The sequence below is a fragment of the Culex pipiens genome, chromosome 2 (assembly GCF_016801865.2).
Source record: "Culex pipiens pallens isolate TS chromosome 2, TS_CPP_V2, whole genome shotgun sequence".
Taxonomy (NCBI): Eukaryota; Metazoa; Arthropoda; class Insecta; order Diptera; family Culicidae; genus Culex; species Culex pipiens.
In genome coordinates, this window is record NC_068938.1 from 209,304,772 (window position 1) to 209,327,573 (window position 22,802).

Genomic DNA, 22,802 nt, shown 5'->3' on the forward strand with positions numbered 1-22,802 from the left:
CCAAATTTTGTATGCCTTTTATTATATTATAGTTTTTTTTTTGAAAAATACTAAAATTTTCACAAAATACCATAATTTTTCGTAAATACTCAAATTTTTATAATTTGTATTACGGGTATCAAACGAAGCAAAAATTTCTATGCTTTTTCACAACTACATATTAGATTTACCGTCATCAGGGCCAGGGGTGACATTGTGTCTGGGGGGTGAGAATGGGTCATACCAATTTCTGAATTTTTGTATGACCCAATCTCACCCCTCAGACCCAATGTCACCCCTGATGACGGTATTATGTAAAATACTCAAATTTTCACAAAATAACAAATTTTTAACAGTGCTCATATTTTCATAAATTGCATTATTTTATTTAAAACAAAACTCTAAAACAGCGTGCATGCAAGATTTCGAATCGTGTGATACCCATATTGCAAATTACGAAATTTGACTACTTAAAAAACAGTATTTTTTTAATTTGAAATTTTCAAAAACCTTGAAAATGCATCCAAAATTACGCTTGCAAATTATGAAAATTGTAATATTTTTGAAAAAATACGGCATTTTGTGAAATATTTTGTATTTAACAAAAAAAAACTGTAATTAAAGTAAACAAATCTTGCAAAATTTCGCTTCGTTTGGTACAGATATTGCAAAATTATGAAAATTTTAGTATTTTCGAAAAGTATGGTATTTTGTTTTTTTTTTCTTTGTATTTATGCTTTAATCTTACTACATTATCAAAGAATATTTTCTAGGGTGGTACCAAAAAAGAGAATTTTTCGCAAAAACCACATTAAACATTCAATATTACGCCCGTTTGAAATGTTAATCTTGATTCAAATAATTTTAAATATTGTTTTAGAAAAGACAGGAAAAATTCACGAATGTTTCTTATTTTAAAATTGAAAATCTTGAGACTTAGAAAACATCAATTTTCCAACTAAACTAAAGGACGTATCAACAATGTTCAAAAATGCAAAATATAGAGAATTTTCTCAGCTCCTCAAATATTTTTTTTTCAATAGTGGGCAAATATAGGCTCTAATTTAAAAAATAATAATAATTGCGACTATTTTTAAAAAAGTAACCTAAAAATGGCTATAACTTGAAAATGGTGCACTTCATCAAAATTTCACTTAAGTACTTTTTGACTGCAAATTCGATTTTACATCAAAAAATGAAGTTGAAAAATTTTTGCGACCAATATTTCGCTTTTTTTGAACAAATCAGTATTGATTCAAAAATTCATAACTCGGTCAAAGATTTTTGCACATTCTGTAAATTTCTGAAATGTTGGCATTTGATGTCCCCTAAAACATATCAGAAAATATATTTAAAAAAATAAAATAGGGGTTTTTTTACAAATCATGTTTTAGTGACAGAAAGTTAAATTAAAATCACCAAAAAAAACCTACAACCTTTCCGAAGACACCAAATTGATCAAAAAATTCCTTCAAATGATACAGGTTTTTGAATTTTCATATATCATTTTTATAAGGACAGCTGCCAAATTTGTATGGAAAATTATATCGACAGACTAATGATGCAAAATGGCTTCTTTGGGCATACCAAAGGCACCAAAAACCCAGAAAAATGTTGTGCTCGATCGGAGAACTTTTTTTCAGAATTGCTGATATAATTTATATATTAAACTTTAATTTATTTTGTTTTTGATCAACCCTTGATATTTTCTTGAAGCATATTTTAAATTTTAAGGTGTCATACCGGGTTTTGAGAAATCAATATTAATGTTGGAAAAGCAAATCACTTCTCAAGAGATTGAAATGATGCATTAAAAATGACAAAGTAATAAGCAAAATTGTTCCATTCACACGCCCGTACTATCCATTAGAGCATGAATAAAGTCATGCGCCTATTTATTCTGATTTACCAGGATAATAGCGTCCCTGCTCGTCACAGAAGGATCACAATGGCTGATATTATGAATGTGTGTTTCTGTGTCCTCTTTCCACACACATACACCACATGCACCCTGGACGTGATCGGCACTGCAATGAATGACAGCCTGGACGCATCAATCCTTTCTTCCCATGAACGCAACGTGTTTGTCCTGGCCTCACGAATTTTCAAACTTTCAATATCGTGGCGTCGTCCGGGCCGGTTACAAGCAGCCCTGGCAAGACTTGCTGACCATTTTCAATAAATCCGTCCCCGTTCTGCTCTCTTTGAGAACAGAAGGACAATGCCGGACCAGGCCAAGTCAACCATGGGGGGGATGAGATAGATCAACGAAAAACGAACGGCCATTCATTATTCATTCGCCACTCTCGTACTCGGCGGGGGGTGCTGGCGCAAGTGCAGAAAAATTCCGGCTAGAAGGGGGTATCTGTGGGTGTGTGGGCCCCTTTTTACAGAATTCAATTTCGCTTTGAGGACGAACATTCTTGGACATCTCGTCGTAGTCGACACCACACACCTACTGCATAATGGGATTAAACGAAAGTGGCCAAAATATCCAAAATAAATCAATGCGTTCGAATTTGTTCATTAAAGCACATTTGAAGAAAATGTTTGCAACAACATAAATTTGGTTTAATTGTGTTAAAACTGTTCAAAAATAAAAAATATCTTTTAAATCATCAAAATTCAATTAAATTTTAGTATAATAAATGTTGCTAAATCCGAAATTTAAAAGGACACGTTGCAACAAAAATGGGATACCTCCAAAAAGTAATCCTTCTTAGTCTTAAAAAATCTAATTTTTTCGATAATTTTGTTTTCCCGTGTTACTCCTTTTTGCCTTCCTCACCTTACTGAGGAAAGGCTATAAAATCACTAGAAAACTGAACTTCTCAATTAGACCTCCTAGACCCACCTTTATGTATACCTATCGACTCAGAATCGAATTCTGAGCAAATGTCTGTGTGTGTGGTGGGATGTTGATCAAAAAATTGTCACTCGATTATCTTGACATTGCGTGAACCGATTTTGTCAGTTTTGGCGTCATTCGATCCGTTTTGGCGTCCCATAAGTCGCTATTAAAAATTATGCAGTTTAGTTAAGTACTTCAAAAGTTATGCTAAAAAAACGATTTTGACAAAAGTCCGGAAGATTGTAAAAAGGGTGGTTTAAAAGACCTTTCCAACGCGACCAATACATTGAAGATCTGACAACCCTATCAAAAGTTATTAGCACTTAAGTGTTATTTATGCACTTTTTGGAAGCCGGATCTCAGATATCACGATGAAAACGTTGTCCGGATCTATCATGCAACCCGTCGTTGAACAGGTAATCAAAAGACCTTTCCAACGCGTCCAAAACATTGAAGATCTGACAACCCTATCAAAAGTTATAAGCACTTAAGAGTTATTTATACACTTTTTGGAGGCCAGTTCTCAGATATTAAGATGAAAACGTATTCCAAATATATCATGCGACCTATCTTTGGATAGGTAATTTAAAGACCTTCCCACAAGCGTGTCTATATTGGATAGCATTACCCTTTGAATGAGAGGAAGGCACCAACCACCTAAGGGTGGATTAAGTAACGTTTATTTTATATTTTAGCATTTGTCTTGTTCAGTTTATGTTTGTTTAAAATAGAAAAAAAATCAAAACACTTCCAAACTTCAATGGAAATGTGCAAGCAAGCTGAAAGTCAATTTAGAATGCGTTAAGAATCATTTTTTGAAATGTTTGGGTTATTAAAAAAAATAGAATTTTTGAAAATTTTAGATGCCCATTACCGTATGAAGTTTTTTTTTTTCGCTAAAAGTTTTATTTTCGTCAACTCTTACATTTTTGGAAATTAATGATTGCAAAACAACTGAACTAGTGTACAATGCATTTTAAAACATTTTTTTCATTCAAATATTGAGACTATGGCTTGTAATTTCTATATTTCTTTTTTATTTTCATTTTTAGTAACATTATGATATCGTGATTTGAATGATGAATTGAGTGCAACAAAAAAAAACAATTTTCCCAAAATCCAAGCTTTAACACTTGTAGCCCCAACGGGGTCAAAAAAGTTGGAAATGCAACTTCACCGGCTCATAAAACCCTTGGAAAAAAGTTGGAAATGCATTTTTTATTATAACTTAAGGTAGACGCATCTGTTTTGGATCTACCTTGTTGGAGGCGATTCTTGACATTCTTCCAGATCGAATGCAACAAGAATCATCGAAATCGGTTGAGTTTTCATCGAGATACAGCCGGTTTATGTTGCATTTCCAACTTTTTTGATTAAATACTCAAATTTTTTCACAAAATACCGTATTTGTTCGAAAGTGCTCAAATTTTCATAATATTCAATCAAACGAAGCGAAATTTTGTATGCTTTTTCACCTTATTAGAGCTTTTGTTTTGGAAAAAACTTTAATTTTCATGAAATACCGTATTTTTTCAAATGTACTCAAATTATCATAATTTGCAACATGGGTATCAAACGAAGCGAAAAATATTTATGCTTTTTCACTTTATTAGATTTTATTTTTTTGTAAAAAAAAACTTAAATTTTCAGAAAATATCGTATTTTGTCGTAAATACTAAAATTTTCAAAATTTCCAATATGAGTATCAGACAAAGCGATTTTTTAATGCTTTTTCACATTATAAGATTTACTTTTTACCGTACGAAAGTACACAAATTTTCATAATTTGAATATGGGTATCAAACGAAGCGAATTTTTTTATGCCTTCTTTTATATTTTTTCAGAGTTTTTTTTTAAATATCACAAAATACCCTATTTTTTCGAAAACACTCAATTTTTTTAAAGTTTCAATATGGGTATCAAACGAAGCAAAATTTGGTATGTATTTTCACTTTATTAGAGTTTTTTTATATTAAAACTCTAACATTTTCACAAAATGTCGTAATTTCTTGAAAATTCTCAAATTTTCATAATTTGCAATATGGGTGTCAAACGAATCAAACCGTTTTTTGAGGCATTCAAAGTGTGTATGCGTAATGAAACATACAAAAAAAATCTTCATTTGATACCCATATTTCATATTTCCAAATTTTAGTATTTTCTACAAAATACGGTATTTTGTGAAAATTTTCGTATTGTATGTATGTATGTATGATCCCCATACCCGCAGGCAACTTGGTCCCGAAACACATGTGAGCGCTAGGTGAACAATTCGATCATCTTTTACTCCGTAATCTGTACACCCACGTGCATAAGTTTTTTTGCACGAATTTTAATGCTACAAATACCGGCGCATAGATCAAAATGGTTTCCCCCTTCCCTCCCCAAGCGCCGGAAATTTGTAGCGGGTGTAGGGACACTTTGCATAGACGCCCTTGCTCCCATCACGTCACTGAGGGTATGGAGCGACGAGAAATTAATAAGCATGCCCCCCCAGTCGAACCTTCATAAGAGAAGCAGGCAATCCACAACTCACAGCGAACGACCAAGGGAACACCCTACCGCGTATATAATATGGTTGGCGTAGTTATCTTCAGTGGAATGTATGAATGTTAGAGTGGATGTAAGGGTTTTTTTAAAAATTTAAAATGGAAAGCTTTCACCAAAAACACGAATTCTTCTGAAACGGCTCAATTCCAATCGTCTCGCCATATTCCACTTGCATCTTATTTTTTCTTGAATGCCTGTCTTGAATTTGGCTTGACTAGCAGAACTCCCGGCAGCAGACTTGATATCGCACGCTAACAGCAAGCATCACATGACTTTGAAGTGGCCACAGCTACTTCCAATACATCCCCGATGCCGTCCTGGATTTAATGTGGTAGGTAGGAACTGGACACACAGGAACGCTTGAGGTAATGACCGCTTCGCAACTGTTGTTTTCAACTTTTTTCATCCGCAGCCGTGGAAGTCGAATTTCTAATGTTCCACGAAAATAACTTCCAATGCACTTCCACCAGTTCCACTGTTAGTGTCTGGCACTCGAAATAGTGACGAAGTCTTCTTATTTTAACTACTTTCGCACATTTTAAAGAAAATTAAAAAAATCGTAGGTAAAAAATGACAGCAAACAAAAAACGCGTATGACCATAGGCACAGTTTGCTTCGATCCTATTTTGTGAAAATTTACGTATTATACAAAAAAATACTTTTATTAAGGTAATTTGTAGAAAATACTAAAATTTTCAAATATGAAATATGGGTATCAAACGAAGAAAATTGTTGTATGTGAGCATGAGCATGAGCATGAGCATGAGAGACCACCCATGGTTGTCCTTCTCCGTTGCTGAACAGGACCGTAATATCCTATCAATACAACCGGTCTTACGCTTCAACGATCAAATAATGTTTCCCTTATCAACAGCATGCATGAATGCGCTGAAAAGATAAAACATCACGATCATCAAAACTAGAGCCGTTGCCAATAGGAAACAGTCGTTGGCCACCAACGGCGCCCGCCATGTCAGTTTGTAGATCTCGAGGGGATGGGACGGGAATGTTAGTTAGCACAGGCTGCTACCAAGGGTGGGTTCTATACGATATCCACACCCCCGCGTGTGCCGGAAAACTACTTCTACTTGGGATTTTGTTAGTGGGAAAGGGTGATGGCCAGGATTCATCATAGAGGATGATGATGTGGCCCAATAATCAATGAATTTCGTTGAGTGATAGGGTGATGTATTATGTATTCTCAAGGCAAACAATCGGATGATGCGGATGAGACCATTCCCGGTTATTTGGTGTTGAGTTTAGCATATATGATTCAATCTTAGACAGCCGGCTGTGGAAAGATAGAATCAAAATTATGTGTAATTAAAAGGTGAAATATTATACTCAGCGTAACACATTTACGTAGAGTTGACCTGAGACTATTTATACTTTTAAGTTTTTATAAGATGAGCGACCAATTAATTACTGATGAGTCATGAGTTATCTAAAGGACTTGAACAATCGCATTGAAACAATATTTGTCATCGTGCTTTACGAGCTATAATGCTAAAAAATGATTTCGCGGGAAACGAATGGTCAAATATATTTTATGTTATGCTAACGCAATTAAGAACGAATCTTCCCATGAAACAATCGCGAATCATAGAACAAAGAAACCCGTCTGACTAACGAGAAAGACGATCGCGATATTTGAACTTTACAATCTAACTAAGAAGGAAAAGCCACGTCAATAGAAAGGAATAGACAAACATACAGGTCACCTCAAAACGGACTGCCTCAACTGTCATCGTGACATCCAGAGCAAGCCGCACCTTCACACACACACATACACACACACACATACACACACACACACACACACACACACACACACACACACACACACACACACACACGCACTCACCCGACAAACTCACCGACGACGAACGACGCGAAAAAAACATGCGACCCGACGGACAGGCATCGCAAAACGGACTGGCTCAACTGTCATTTTTCCAAACGAAGAAAATTGTTGTATGTTTGTATGAAAAAGCATACACAATTTCGCTTCGTTTGATACCTTTGAGTATTTTCGAAGAAAGATACGGTGGTTTAGGGGTCATACTTGAGCTCGACAATAAAATAAAAAAAAAACCAAAAAAATGATTTTCCGAAGTGATATTTTTTCGATGCCTTCGGATAATCGAGTCTGGAGTGTATTTTATTTAAATTTTAGTGTTTAAAAAACCTCTAATAAAGTGAAAAAGCTTACAAAATTTCACTTCGCTTTGTGAAAAAAACAGTATTTATACTTTGAATCTTACAACATTTTCAAAAAATCTATTCTTAGTGAAAGCATTGAACATTTTACGTAAAAATTTTACATTAAGTCGATTTTAGAAATATTCTGAAAATGAGTTATCATCCGTTATCAGCAAAAAGGTTATCGTCGATAAAATTATTAAAATATCGATAGATTATGTTTATCGTCCCGACGATAATGATAACCATTGTCGTTGTCGTTAGAAGCGATATTATCGACGATAATTTTATCGATTTTGCAAAATGTTTTTTTTTACATAGGTAATAACAAGGGAATGCATGGAAAAAGTTTCATTCTAACTTAAAAAAAATTCTATAAAAAGTTCTATTTAAGAATATTTTAAACTGTTAAATTTATAAATATTTGTTTTATTGAATTTACAAAAAGCTGAAATTCTATTCGAAGCATAGAAATGTTACATATTTTCGAAATTTAAACCAAATTTTCCCTCCTGCCCAACCGCAATCCTCCCGCTCATCTAACCACTAACCGTTCAACGCTCGGTCAGTCAAAACTACGTGCCACAATGCCACTCCAGTCTGGGGCCAAAAATAAGGTTTTCCCCCCCTTTATTGACTGGAACAAACTAAACCGTATTCAATGGAGCTGGTTGATATAACCAACCGTCACCATTCTACCGGAAGTCCACTCTCCCTCACACACATGTCTGTTTATCCTTCTTGTTCCGTTTTTCCCTGTGAACGCTTCCAAACACTTTTCATTATCGGTTGTAAAACGTCGATGTCGATGCCGCTTTTGAAGTTCGGTCACAATGTGAACTGTGTAGGACTCTGCTCCGAACTTTTAATTTTCTATAAAGCATTTTCAAATCGACCTTAAACTCATCCTCCTCGACTGGGTGCATGTGTGCTTTGTTGCATTGTTGTCAATATGCCATTCCATCTCTTGCTATGCTGGCAAATGGGGAAAGGAACCATTTTATTATCATCATTCAGAGAAATTGCGAACACACACACACACAGTCCAAACATACACGTCGTAGAAGTAGTTGTAGCTCCCATATAGCATGACATCCGAAAATCGTCCTGGAAAGCTCATTCCTGTCCCAGGCAAGCTCATCTAACCTTATCTGTTTCTCTTTCTTCTTGCTCGTCTCGACGGAACTTCCGGAACTCGTGGTCTGGGCTGGACTTGAACCTGCAACAACAACAAAAAAACACAATCATTACACACACACAGACTTTCTTAGACATGCACCCTGCATGCGACACGTGAAGAAGGACTACGAAGTCTGTGCGGTCAGCTACCAGAGCACAATGGCCAAGATTGGGCAGGTGGCCACCACCAGCAGCACAACGACTCCGGCTCCTCCCGTTCTGCTGCACCAACCGACGCCCAATGCAGCCATGTCGCTCTCGGTGAACGACATGCAGAACCAGAACCAGCAGCATCACCATCATCGGCAGCATCACAACCAGCATCAGCAGCAGCAGCAGAACTTGACCAAAAGTGTCGAGGATGCGGAAGAGGAACGGCTGAAAATGGTTTGCTGGTAAGTTTCGGGCAACAACTTCCTCTCCACGGTTTAGCGAGGAGAGATTCCCGTAGAGTCCATTGTTTGTTATGTTTCAAGTTTTGGGATCCATTCAGGATTAGGGCCAAAGTAGTGCTGCCTGCACAGAGAGAGAGAGAGAGTTATTCACAGTGTATTTGCTCAATAAACGGTGAAAAGATCAGCAGCGAATCGGAGCACTGTGTTAAATGGGATGATGGTTTGGGGAAATCCGACGAAGAAACGGTAATGGACACCATGCAGCTTCTGCCCCCATAAACTTGTCTAAAGATAGGGCTTGAGCGACTTAAATGAGCGTTACTGAAATTTCCTGATGATGGAAATGGCTTGAAGCGAATATAATCAACGTCAGTGCATTTTGAAATAATGCAGGTTTGAAATCGCCTAAATGGATACGCGTGGTACTGTTGTCAAAAATGGGGACAATTATTATAAATTTGTTGAATTTATGCTTTAAAAAATTTAAACAGAATTGCTTAAAACTTTCAAGCGAGTATAAATCAAGGTTGGGGTTGTACAAAAAACAAGTTTCCCAAAGCTTGCTATTTAATTAGTTTAGTATTGTTTTACTTACCAAAAAGTTACTTCCAACAAGAGCGTCCAATTTCCAGTCCCGGGAAAAACTCATATCATACAATTGTCCAAAAAAGGAAAGAATGTTTTTAACAGGTAAAAAAAATAAAAATAAAAATACAATTTTAAAAAAATCACCAAAAAAAACAAGAAAAAATTACAAAAAAAAGAATAAAAAATAGTATCCGAGAAATTGGACCGAGCCACGTAGCCTAGTGGTAGCGCTTCCGCCTCGTAAGCGGTAGATCGGGGTTTAAATCCCGGCTCGGACCAACACAACTGGTGATCTTTTCCCTTCTGGATTCGATTGCTTAGTAAAGGAAAGGTAGTGTATCGTCACAAACTGGACCTTATCAAGACACCTTAGAAAGACAACCTATGGAATGTTAACATCAACCTTAACATGTTAACATTAAGTTGAATAATAAACTGTCACTGAATCCGCTTTGTAAATGCCGGCCTCGATACTCTTCAAGGGTGTTCCACTCAGGAACAGGGAAAGATTTACTTTTTACTATCCGAGAAATTACAGTTTGAAGCACTGAAAAACATACCGTAAAACGGGGTGACTTTGATAGCCGGGGTGACTTTGATAGGTTTCAGATTTTTCCACAAAATAAAAATACAAATTAAATACGTACGCAATTGTTTGAAATCATACTATCCGTGGTAGAGAAGTGTTCAAAGTACCTCAAGAAGAACTTTTGATAAAATTTTGAAACGTTTAATAAGTTAGTTAACTATAATAAAGAAATAGTTGATGAAAGGCATTATTTCAAACTTCAGGAAGTGTCGTGATTTTCTCTATGGACATGATTTTGTATCGGAAAACGGAATGCGTTTTCGGATTCTTTGGAAATTTTCCACTAAGAGAAGGCAAAATAAGTTTGTAAATAATAAATAATATATGATTTTGAAATCTCCTAAGGCGTCATCCACAAAGTATGCCACGCAAAAATCGGCCAAAATTAACCCCCCCTCCCCTATGTCACACTTTGTCACACAAGGTTGAACCCCCCTCCCCACAAAAAGTACGTCAAATTTTCCCAGACCCCCCCCCCTTGTTTTCGATGGGATTTTTTATAGTTTTTATATCTTTAAACTCTCATAATTTTGGTATTTTTGGCAATTTTATTATGAAAAAAAACTTGTCTAATTATATATTTTTTGGAATAAACATTGCGATATAAAAAACAGTTTTGTATCTTTTAAAAATTAGAAGACCTGGTATAACATTCAAGTATAAAAAAATCTTGAAGACTGTTTTCACAGCTTTGTATCTAATAAGTTTGAACAATTTATAGCAGTTTTCTCATGAACACCCTGCTTTCAAAGCATTTATTTTTATCAAGCAAGAATTTGCAAAATATTGAAGTTCCAGTTGAAAAAAATGTGACTATATAATAAATTATAATGTAATACCGTCATCAGGGGTGATATTGGGTCTGGGGGTGAGTTTGGGTCATGCAAAAAATACGGAAATTTGTATGACTCAATCTCACCCGCCAGACCCAATGTCACCCCTGATGACGGTAAGATAGTAAGCAAACAATTTTAGAAAAGAGGATTTAGCATTTCGAATTAATATTATGCAATCATAAAAAAAAACTTGCGTGACGTCACAGTCTCGCAAACCCCCCTCCCCCCTTCGTCACATCTTGTCACACCTACGGTAACCCCCCCTCCCCCCCTAAGAGCGTACGTACTTTATGGATGACGCCTAATTTATAGGCAATGTTAGTTGAACAAATTTTATGTAAAATGTGAAAACTTGTGATTCGTGCTTCGAAATCAATTTGAAATGCAATATAAATCAATAATTTTATATACAAAATTTCGACTTTTTAGCAATTTTACCTAAAATTTATATGTATCTTGTTAAAAAAAACTTATAAACTTAGTAAACTAAATATAAACATTGATTATTTTTCTAAAAACCTATATCAGCAACCTTAGTGATGGTACATTTGACGTAAAAATGAAATTTTAACACTTTAAATCTGATGTTTACAAGAAAAATTATAACTATCAAAGTCACCCCGGAATTTAAACAAAGAATTTTTAACGTAACTACTTTTCTAATCACGATTGAATAAACTTTTTTTTTTCAAAAATAAAGCATGGACTTTTTGTGGCCATCCCAGTACATGTTTTAAAAATAATAACCTTGAGAAAATCTGTCATATTCTCTCGAATTTTTCACAGTGACAAATTTAAAAGTATTTTTAAACAAGATAAATGCAAATATAAAAACTAAAAAGAAAACAAGAGTTTGAGTAGAGTTTTTCGTAGTAAAAAAGTTGCTGAAAATGACCTCCTAAATACGGGAAAAATAGAAATTTCCGAAAAAAAAATTTGGCGGTAGATGGTTAAACAGAACCCAAAGTATGACCAAAGTCTTTAGTATGACTAAGAATCGAAAAAAAATTCAACAAAATATTAAAAAATTTAAAATAATTTCATATTTTCAACTTTTCCAACAAGTGGTATAATTTTGAAAAAGATAAAATAAATTAAAAATATGAAAATAAAAGTTTCAAAATACATTTATATCAGTTTACAAAGTTTAGTACAAGTTTACAAGTTTAGTTTGAGAAAGTTCTTCCAACGATATGTAGGGGTTTTTTTTGCTATGATTTTTTAAATGTTTTTGGAGGAGAGGAGAAAATTCTTAAAAAATACTTGAATTACTCATATATTATCTCAGAATTTATTTTTTTGCAAGCGTCAATCAAAACAATAAAAACAACTTTTTTTTTATTTTTTCCTTCATTAAAACAAAATATTGGTAATTTTCAAAAAGTTATCAAAATTGCAAACACAACCCTACAGTTTGAAAACCATTTTTTTCTCTGTTGATTGTGCAAATTTCGGTTATAAATTCTATGATTCCATTAGAAACCAGGCACCTCCGCGTAACCATACTAAAAATGAAAATTCATATAAGGGTAATTCTCCGCCAACTCACACAGCAGTTGCCCCGACCCCTCTTCGATTTGCGTGAAACTTTGTCCTAAGGGGTATCTTTTGTCCCTGATCACGAATCCGAGGTCCGTTTTTTGATATCTCGTGACGGAGGGGCGGTACGACCCCTTCCATTTTTGAACATGCGAAAAAAGAGGTGTTTTCAATAATTTGCAGCCTTTTTAGAGTGAAACAATGTTCTACAAAGTTGTAGAGCAGACAATTACAAAAAATTTGATATATAGCGATTTCACGAAAAAAAAATTTTTACAGTCGAGTAACGGAAAATGGGAGAATTTTTAATACTTTTTTTGTGTTTTTTCGATGAAAAATACGTTTTTTCGGAATTATGAGTACGCCATCAAATCGGACGTCTAATTTTACATAAAAGTCCCTTTGACACCAAATTTCTATCTCATCACCGTTTCAGACTGCAAATTATTGAAAAACACCTCTTTTTTCACATGTTCAAAAATGGAAGGGGTCGTACCGCCCCTCCGTCACGAGATATCAAAAAATGGACCTCGGATTCGTGATCAGGGACAAAAGTTACCCCTTAGGACAAAGTTTCACGCAAATCGAAGAGGGGTCGGGGCAACTTTTCCCGATTTCGTGTGAGTTGGTAGAGAATTACCCATAAAGATTTTATAGAAGTTATGTAGGAATGTTGTAATGTTTATTATTGGCCGGAAAAGATCTAAAATGTTATTCTGTTTTCTTTTTTCTCAAAATATTTAATTAAATAACCTGATCCAAAACTGTTGATAAATTAAATTTTTTTAAACTTTCAAATTTGTCATTCCAAATCAAAATTTTACAATCCATTCACATGAAAAAACACTTGAAAATTCAAACTAAATGTATAGTTTCGAAATAATTAAATGTTTGAACTTGAATGTCTCATATAATCAAAACGGATACTCAAATTTGATGATTAATGTACATCAAAAATAAATATCACAATAATAGCTAATATTTCTAAGAACCAAGCAGCTCCATAGATTTGTTCTAAAAAGGGGATATTCAATGGATGCGCTTGTTTTCTTAAAAGTATACCATGCTCGGTGTTGTTTGTTTTTTTTCTAAAACAACCTAAACAAAAAAAATCGATGATGTCTAATGTTTGACACCAAGAAAGAGAGCTCTTTCCCGATATTTTGTGAGGTATATACAATTATTTCAAGATTCTAAGTTACACGTTTAAAAGATTTTTTTCTTGATTCTGAAGGATATTTCCAACGAAGAGTCACTCAAACTAGAGGATATAATTTAGGTTTTTATGTAATGTCTCGTTAATATGTACGAAAAACTTTTCGAAAATTTTTCTTTAATATTGAACCTTCAACCAAGAGTTTCTTAACAACAAATACTGAATTGTCTTTATTTGATTTTATCCTAAAAATGAACTGAATATTATTTTCGAATCACGAACTTAATTTTTTATTTCGCCTTGCTTCTTTTAGTCGTGGTGGCTCATATTTACACATCTACACAGCTAAAAATGTAGTAATCCAGCTGCGTGTAAAATGCCTGGGTGTAAAATAAATGTTGCATTATTTTATGCAATTTTATGTGATTTTACACCCTGAAATATGTAGCCCATCAGTATGGGAAACCTACTTGACCGAAAGTCAAGCTCATATATGCGTTTATCCTAACATCTTTTCATCGGCTGATGGCCGAGTGGGCTAAGGCGCCAGTCCTTACTGTTGGTGCTGGGTTTGAATCCCGTCGGTTGCAACTTTTTTTTGTGTTTGCAAAAAAAGTACATGCAGTGTGTAATATTAAGTGTTTATTTTGACGAAGGTGATGTGCATGCTTTTGCATGCGATTTTACCATCGGATTTTTTGCTGAGTATACATAAAACAAACGCTTAAAAATTTATGCAAATCAGGACACCTCATTTCTACCTCTAGAGCAAACTAAGAAAATTTAAAAAAATGCCTTTTAACAAGTTGAAAATGTATTATAATGCTTTAAACGATGTTGCAATCTCAACAAAATGTATTTATTTATCATAACATAAAACTACCTCAATTATTAATTTTCAAATTTTCAAGTCATATTTTTGAAATAAATAATAACAAACTTATTTTCTCACAGTGCCTTTCACAAGTACATGCAGTGCTCGGAGTTTACGGTCCGTCACGCGTGCGGAGACGAAACGGCGCTTTTCACCCGGAAATTCCTAGACAAAATGTCCAACACGCTGATGAGGGTATGTATCACTTCCGGTTCGCTTCAAACTATTGCCGCACGCCACGCAAACCGAATTCCTAATTAATTGCCGTTGCAAAACATTTGTTGATCCCCTCACCCTCCCTCCTCCCCTCTTTTAAGCCCTTATCGCAATCAAAATCCTCTTTGCCAAATTATTTCGGCTACCCTCTCACTAATTAATTCGACAATCCGCCAATATTTCCAACTAATTTCCAAATCGCCCCACCACTCGATTAGCTACATTTGTTCCCCCCCTTTTCAAAAAAGTTGTTCTCGCGTCTAAATTTCGCTAATAACTATTTTCGTCAACCCCGCTCGAAATCATGTTTTACACATTTTCGCTAATTTTGTTCTGCTCTCTCTAAATTTATGTCATCACCCGCAGATGCATTGCGTCGATTACACGCCCGCCAGCGGAAAGTGCCGGGATTATTTCAGCTCGGGCGTCGCGACGCCCTGCACTGCCCCCCCTTCGGTACTGCTGCTGCTTCTGCTAGTGTCCGCACTGGCGCTGCTGTCGGCAAAGGGGAGTCGCGTGACCTGCTGGGCAATTTAATCGCCGGCTGGCCCCCCACAACGACAAAGGAACAACGATGCTGCCGCCACAACATGTCGAGAACCTGCTTGAAACATGACGCACCTGAGCAGAGACACAACATTACAGCACTTTTTTGGGACAGATCAGCAGACGTGGGACTCCGGAAAGGGTATTATGCGGTGCGGACGCTAGCGAAACTAATCAAATGTCAAAATCGTGTGCAGAGAACTAATCCAAACAAAACTAACCTCAAATCGAACAAGCAAGAACAAAATGTCACGTCTGTTGATCTGTGGTCCAACATTGACAGACGACGCAGGGTTCAGGGTGGAACGGATTGATGAGGCCTGGGGAGGCATTTAGGGATGGCACAAATTGTAGCATAGACGCACCTAATTTGTGATCGAGACACACACATGCAAGCAAACAAAAACAAGTGGGAATCATTGTTTGGTGTGAATGAGTGTGTGAGAGTGTGATAGTTAAATTGTTCGCGCGAAATAGTCGGAGTGAGATAGACAAGTTAGCATGAATAAATTAATTTAGGACCGTAAGCGCGCGCGAACACGGTTCAGAATGTTTTTGTTGTTGTACTGAGAGCTGGGTGTCGATGTTTTGTTGTACCGGTGGGTAATTTAAGTCCGCCGAGCTTATTTCGCGTAAATGTTTGCAAATATTGCACAATTGACGCAGGATTTGAACGCATATTAAATGCAAAATGTGATGGGTTTGTTGGAACTGATTTCCGGAAACATAATTAGTTTATTATTTTAATATTTAAAAATTAAAATGAAAATCACCGAGAATTATAAGTTTGAAATCAACATCTATGCAGGAGAAACTGACCATGTAAAAAATATTAAAATTGATCCATCTCAAATCTAAAAGGTAACTAGGAGTTACTAGAAGAAATATATAGAACCACAAACTGTTTCAGAAGGAGGTAGGAATAATTTGAAAAATCTTATTACCAAACCAAGTATAAACAAATTATAAAATTATATAATTTGAAAAACTATATAATTTGAACTAAAAAAAATTACTGAACATTTATAGAAAATGTAATTAAAACAGTTATGACTTGCGTTGGTAATTTATTAGAAATTCATTGCAAAATGTTGAAAATATACTGATTACACTGATTTGTTTTTTGAAATAAAATTTATTTCAAATGCATTTAAGTTTATTTGAAATTCAAAATACTTCTAAAAGAAAAGTTTATTCAAAACTTTAAAAATTTATTGAAAATTTATTAAAAATTTATTGAAAATTTATTGAAAATTTATTGAAAATTTATTGAAAATTTATTGAAAATTTATTGAAAATTTATTGAAAATTTATTGAAAATTTATTGAAAATTTATTGAAAATTTATTGAAAGTTTATTGAAAGTTTATTGGAAATTTATTGAAAATTTATTGAAAATTTATTGTAAATTTATTGAAAATTTATTGAAAATTTATTGAAAATTTATTGAAAATTTATTGAAAATTTATTGAAAATTTATTGAAAATTTATTGAAAATTTATTGAAAATTTATTGAAAATTTATTGAAAATTTATTGAAAATTTATTGAAAATTTATTGAAAATTTATTGAAAATTCATTGAAAATATATTGAAAATTTATTGAAAATATATTGAAAATTTATTGAAAATTTATTGAAAATTTATTGAAAATTAATGGAAAATTTATTGAAAATTTATTGAAAATTTATTTAAAATTTATTGAAAATTTATTGAAAATTTATTGAAAATTTATTCAAAATTTATTGAAAATTTGTTGAAAATTTATTCAAAATTTATTGAAAATTTATTGAAAATTTATTGAAAATTTATTCAAAATTTATTGAAAATTCATTGAATATTAATTGAAAATTTATTGAAAATTTATAGAAAATTAATTGAAAATTTATTGAAAATTCATTAAAAATTTATTGAAAATTTATTAAAAATTTATTGAAAATTTATTGAAAATTTATTGAAAATTTATTGAAAATTTATTGAAAATTTATTGAAAATTTATTGAAAATTTGTTTGAAAATTTATTGAAAATTTATTAAAAATTTGTTTGAAAATTCATTGAAACATTATTGATAATCAATTTTATATTTTAATAATATATAGTTATTTAAAATTTATAGGATTTTTGTAAAAAAATATTCAAAATATAAATTCCTTGAAAATTTTTTGAAAATTCTTTGAAAATTCTTTGAAAATTCTTTGAAAATTCTTTGAAAATTCTTTGAAAATTCTTTGAAAATTCTTTGAAAATTCTTTGAAAATTCTTTGAAAATTCTTTGAAAATTCTTTGAAAATTCTTTGAAAATTCTTTGAAAATTCTATGAAAATTCTTTGAAAATTTTTTGCAAATTATTTGAAAATTCATCTGTAAAAATTCTTATACACAATATTTCGAAAAGTTAGCATAACTTTAGATTGTATATTTCTATATTTTTGTGTTTTTTTGTAATGCACAATATTTTTGTAATCGTTGAAGATTTTAACCTGTTTAAAAGATTGTTTTAAAATTTCCAATGGGCATTTTTTGCCATTTGAAAAAATGGGAATTGTTTGATATTATGAGAGTGACAGAAACCATTGTTAAAATTAATGTCATAAAATCAAAAAAATAAAAAAAAATCGGAAGAACCGAAAAACAATTTTCCAAAAGAGTTGTTGCAACCACCCACCCCGAAACCATGTCCATTTATGGGAGGGTAATTACTGCGAGGGTCAATTGCCGTGGGGACAGGCATAAAAATAAGCAAACACGGCGACAGGACAAATATTTGTTCAACACAATTAGCCGGCCTGTTGTGCGCTAAACAATTTATTTTCGCAATACTTGAAAACATCGACAGCCCCACCACTGCGTTGTACAACACGGGTAATGCTATTAAATTGTGAATGTGAGTGTGTGCGTGCGTGTGTGAGTATGTTGAAAGGTTAAAGTTTATTTAATTATTTTTGAAAATACTGAACTCCTCTCCTGCATATGGTCATATTATAGGGTGCAAAATCAGGTTGATGACAAAGAGGAATGAGAGGGAGGGAAAATTGTGGAAAATTGAGAGGAGGAAAAACGCTGGGCGTTTACGCGTGAGACAAGCGGAAAAACACGTTTCATTTAATCAGCTCTGTAAATAACGGCAAAATGTTAAAAGCTCACTATAATTATAATGAACAAATAAAAAAGTACATTACAAATAAACTGATGCTTTTTCTTTTATTTTTTGTATCTGATTGCCCACAGTCCCTTTATGAGCGATGCAAGTGTAAATAAATAATAAACTTTATGATTGAATCAGAGAGAGAGTTGGTGGTCAGCACCAAGTGCACTGTTAAAAACAGAGTTGAAATCGGATGCAGTTTGCGGCAATCTAGGGCACAAAAAAACGGAGTTGGACAGTTGTGGGAGAGCGAGCGCAGAATGATAATTTGTTTAGGCCATTAATTAAATTAGAGACACAAATAAAAGTATCACGTTTCACATGTTGCAGTTGGCGAGCTGCAACTCAACCCATCGGTATCGGTATAAAATTAATAATTATTTATACAGAAGGAAAAACCAAACGAAGTGATATTGAATCCATTCACGTTTTTCACTCTAAATTGAATTTCCAACTGCGTGAAACGCAACGGGGCAAATAAATTACAACGGGACGCTGCGGTGGAAATGCATAAATTCAGCGCGAGGAAATTTTAGACCTGCACAGAGGTAGGAGAATAATAAAAAGTATTCCCTCTAAAATATATTCATGACATGCGGTGACAATTTGCGGGCAATATGAAACGAACTTTTTTTTGTTGTACTTTAATATCAATGCAGTTTTCTTATTTTTGTTTTTTAATTTGATGATTAATACAACGAAAATAAAACATTAACAATTATATGATTTGAAATATTGATAACAAAACATTCATCGACATATAAAATATTTTTTTTTTGCAATTCGAAATGTTTATTTCCCAATTTAAGTTTGAAATACTGAATTTTCCTATTGTAAAGTTGCAAAATGACCTTCTAACCATCACTAAAAATAACAGAGCTGAATAGTTTATTATAGCACTCATGTAAGTACTAAAAGCCCAGGGTGACCATTCAAATCCCATTTTCAAATTCCCGACTTTTTCCGACTTTTCCATAAACTCGAAAAATAGGCATTTCTTATCTAAATAATGATTTCAAACAAAAACTCTTAATAAAAAAAATAATATCAGCCATCGAAAAAAAAAATCTAACTATTTACAATTTTCGTAAAAAAAGAAACTCAACAACAATTTCCTAAAAAATACTTTTAAAATGGAAGCACTAATTATTTTGATTCAGGGTCTTTGAAAAATAACTGAAAGCTTAAAAACACTTATAATTTCAATGTTAATTTTTAAAATTGGAAAACGTATAGTTTTTGATACATCAAAATCAAAAAGTTAAAGTTTAATGAATATAACATTTTATTCTTAATTTTATTTTATTTAAAATCAAAGAACGCTTAAACATGATTACATGATTTCAAAGAATTTTGAAAAATATCTACACTCAAAAAAAATTAGTTCGCGTAAACGTGAACAGAGTTTATCCCAACGGGAACCAGGAATAAAACTGTTCACTTTCATGGTGCAATGCACTATAAAAGTTGAACAGTTTTCTTCCTGGTTCCCGGTGGCATGAACTCTGTTCACGTTTACGCGAACTCATTTTTTTGAGTGTAGGAATTCATAGAATTTTTTTTAAGTTCCCTTCGAAATTTTGTAAATTTGGATCTGAATTATCCAGTTATCAGTATTTAACTGTTAAATTTTTCTCAATGAAAAATTCAGTTTGATAAAATTCCAACTTTATTAATGCAAAATGTTCGAGAAGACTAATGCTTTAAACATACATATTCGCAATAATGTAATTAAAAATTACTTTTTTTTTGCTTTTTCAATATTTTTTTATGTTACAAAACGTAATAAAGTTTTTCGAATTTTTCATTCAGAACGAATAACGAATGGATTTTGTTCGATATTTAAGTTTTCTAAAAACTGAAGACTGAAGACAAACCATTGGAAAAATAATATTTGAAATGACTTAATGAATTTTTTACACCAAAAAAACCATTGCCAAACTCTAGTTGGAATATTTTTTCAAATATTCAATCAATATTAAGACAGAATCATAACTTCACGCTGGCCATAATCGTTAAAATTAGGTTCTATTAAGTTTTAATTAACTTTGTTGTTGTTTTTAGTTAAGTTTGTTTGGTAAATAGATCATGTTTTATAAACAAAAATTAGTAAAAACCGGTTGATTCATGAAAAATATTATGAAATTCTGTGTTGAATGCATTTAATATTTATTAGGATGTTTAATGTCTTAAATGGCCTTTTCAATCTTAAATAGATTGAAATAGTGAAAGGAACCTTAAATTTAAAATAAGTTACTTAAGAAAATTTTTGTGAATTTAATTTGAAAATTGTACAAAATATGACAAAATTATTCAAGAGTTAGAAAATAATTTTCAAACAAGTATGCTTGGAATTCCCGACTTTTTGACAAAAATTCAAAAATTCTCGACTTTTTCCCGTTTTTTTGCGGATTTTGGCGAATTCCCGACTTTTTCCTGACTTTCCCGATTTCCCGACTTGAGTGACCACCCTGTAAAAAGCTCAGCAGAGCCTTGTCGGAGAACCGTACGACTCGTGCTGAAAAAAGCATCATTTTGCAACTTGTTGCATTAGAAAAGTTCATGCTACAAAAAGAATTGTTTCAGTACGGGTCATATAAATATTTATCCAACGAGATTTACCGAGTCAAATAGATACAACGAGTGCTGAAAAAATCAAGTTTTGCAAAGAGAACACTATTTTGCTTGGATTTTTTCATTGAAACTTTTTTTTTCCAATTGAACGTTATTTGCCATTAAGATAAGTATCAATTTTCAAAGAGTGCTATTAAATGGTATACATAATTAAGTATCAATGTCCACCGGTTATCCAATTTAACACAATCCACTCTCCAGACAATACTTCCCTGTCAACATCTCCCGGTGGAACCGGAAACGACTCCAAAACGACCAATTTACCGCCCGTCTTCAGCTACGTACGTGTCGACTTGATTACTGCTTCCGCGGCTGTCCGGAGGCCATTATTGCATTGTTCCGGATGACAATGTGTTAATTCTCTTCCGTGTTTTCTTACCTTCCCGTTCTTCCTCCCCTCCCCAAACTTGTACCATTAGCAATCATCCTGTTGGGGGTAACTTTTTCCGCCACAAATTTACAGCCACTTCAAAAAGTTTGTACTTTTTGAAAATTCCACTCACGTTCCACACCGCACAAACCCGGCACAGGGTGGCCAATGTTGGCCCCAAAACCCCCAGGGTGGGAGGTTCAATCTTTGGAGTTGACAATTTTGTTGATGTCAAAACAAATATTCACTTTTAATCCGACGTTTTGATTACCTATGTGGCCTTCTTAACAATCTACAAAAAAATAAAAATTGATTGGAAAAAGCAATTTTGTTTCGAAAGAAATAAAAAAAATGTTCGGTACTCTCATTCAAAGTCAATAATTCGTCCCAATACCCTAATTTCAAACCCCCCTAACCCACGCCAAAGGGACACGGTTTATCTCTTTAGCACGAAGATCGCTCTGTTTCGTCGGGACGTTCGGGATTAGTGTTACACCAGCCAGCCAAACCAGCCCCCGAAAAGACTATAGCCGTGCACGTGCACGAATCCGGAAGAAAGAGTTCAACGCGAGAGTCAGCCACGGAACGGAAATGGAAGTGAAAGGAAAATATGCGGTTTTCCCGGGGATTCTTTTGCACAAACGTGTCGTCGCATCGCTCACGTCGTCCTCCTGAGATAGAGAGACAGAGAGTGGGAACGGAAAAGAGTTGGAAAATTTGTCTTTCGCCTTTGTTTCTTTTAATTTTCCCAAACTCGGTTTTCCACTCTGGTGGCTTCTGATGTCGCAGCTTTCGTTTATAGGTAGGGGGAGAGGGGAAAACCTAACCCTTACATATGCAAGTCAGGAAACGACAACGACTAGGACGAGGACACTTTTGGTACCAACTGAAGCAAGGCGGTTAAAAGAAACACGGCTGCTTACGCCTAGAATGTGTGCCACCATCCGAACCGATGCGTAAATGTTTAATTTACACTTGAAGAGTTTCTGGTGAAACACAGTGTCGGCAGACTGAGACGGTACTTACGCATTGATAATTAAATTTTACATTTTGTAGCCTTATATTTGTTGTACGGGAAATATACCCTTTCTAATCAAACACCTATCTTCGTCATATGGAGAGTTTGATGCTCGATTAAAGCTCCAAAAATACTAT

At 33.7% G+C, this 22,802-nt stretch overlaps 2 protein-coding genes across 2 annotated transcripts in view; one reads left to right on the forward strand and one right to left on the reverse strand.

Annotated features, from left to right (window-relative positions):
- Positions 1-15,890, forward strand: part of LOC120421579 (uncharacterized) — a 60,143-nt gene extending 44,253 nt beyond the window's left edge. The window contains exons 5-7 of the mRNA XM_039584811.2: positions 8,844-9,156; positions 14,819-14,933; positions 15,321-15,890. Coding sequence (XP_039440745.1) covers positions 8,844-9,156; positions 14,819-14,933; positions 15,321-15,491 — 599 coding nt within the window. The 3' untranslated portion in view covers positions 15,492-15,890. The remainder of the gene's footprint in view (positions 1-8,843; positions 9,157-14,818; positions 14,934-15,320) is intronic.
- Positions 1-22,802, reverse strand: part of LOC120421577 (cathepsin B-like) — a 400,102-nt gene that overhangs the window by 291,877 nt on the left and 85,423 nt on the right. The gene's annotated exons all lie outside the window — the stretch shown is intronic.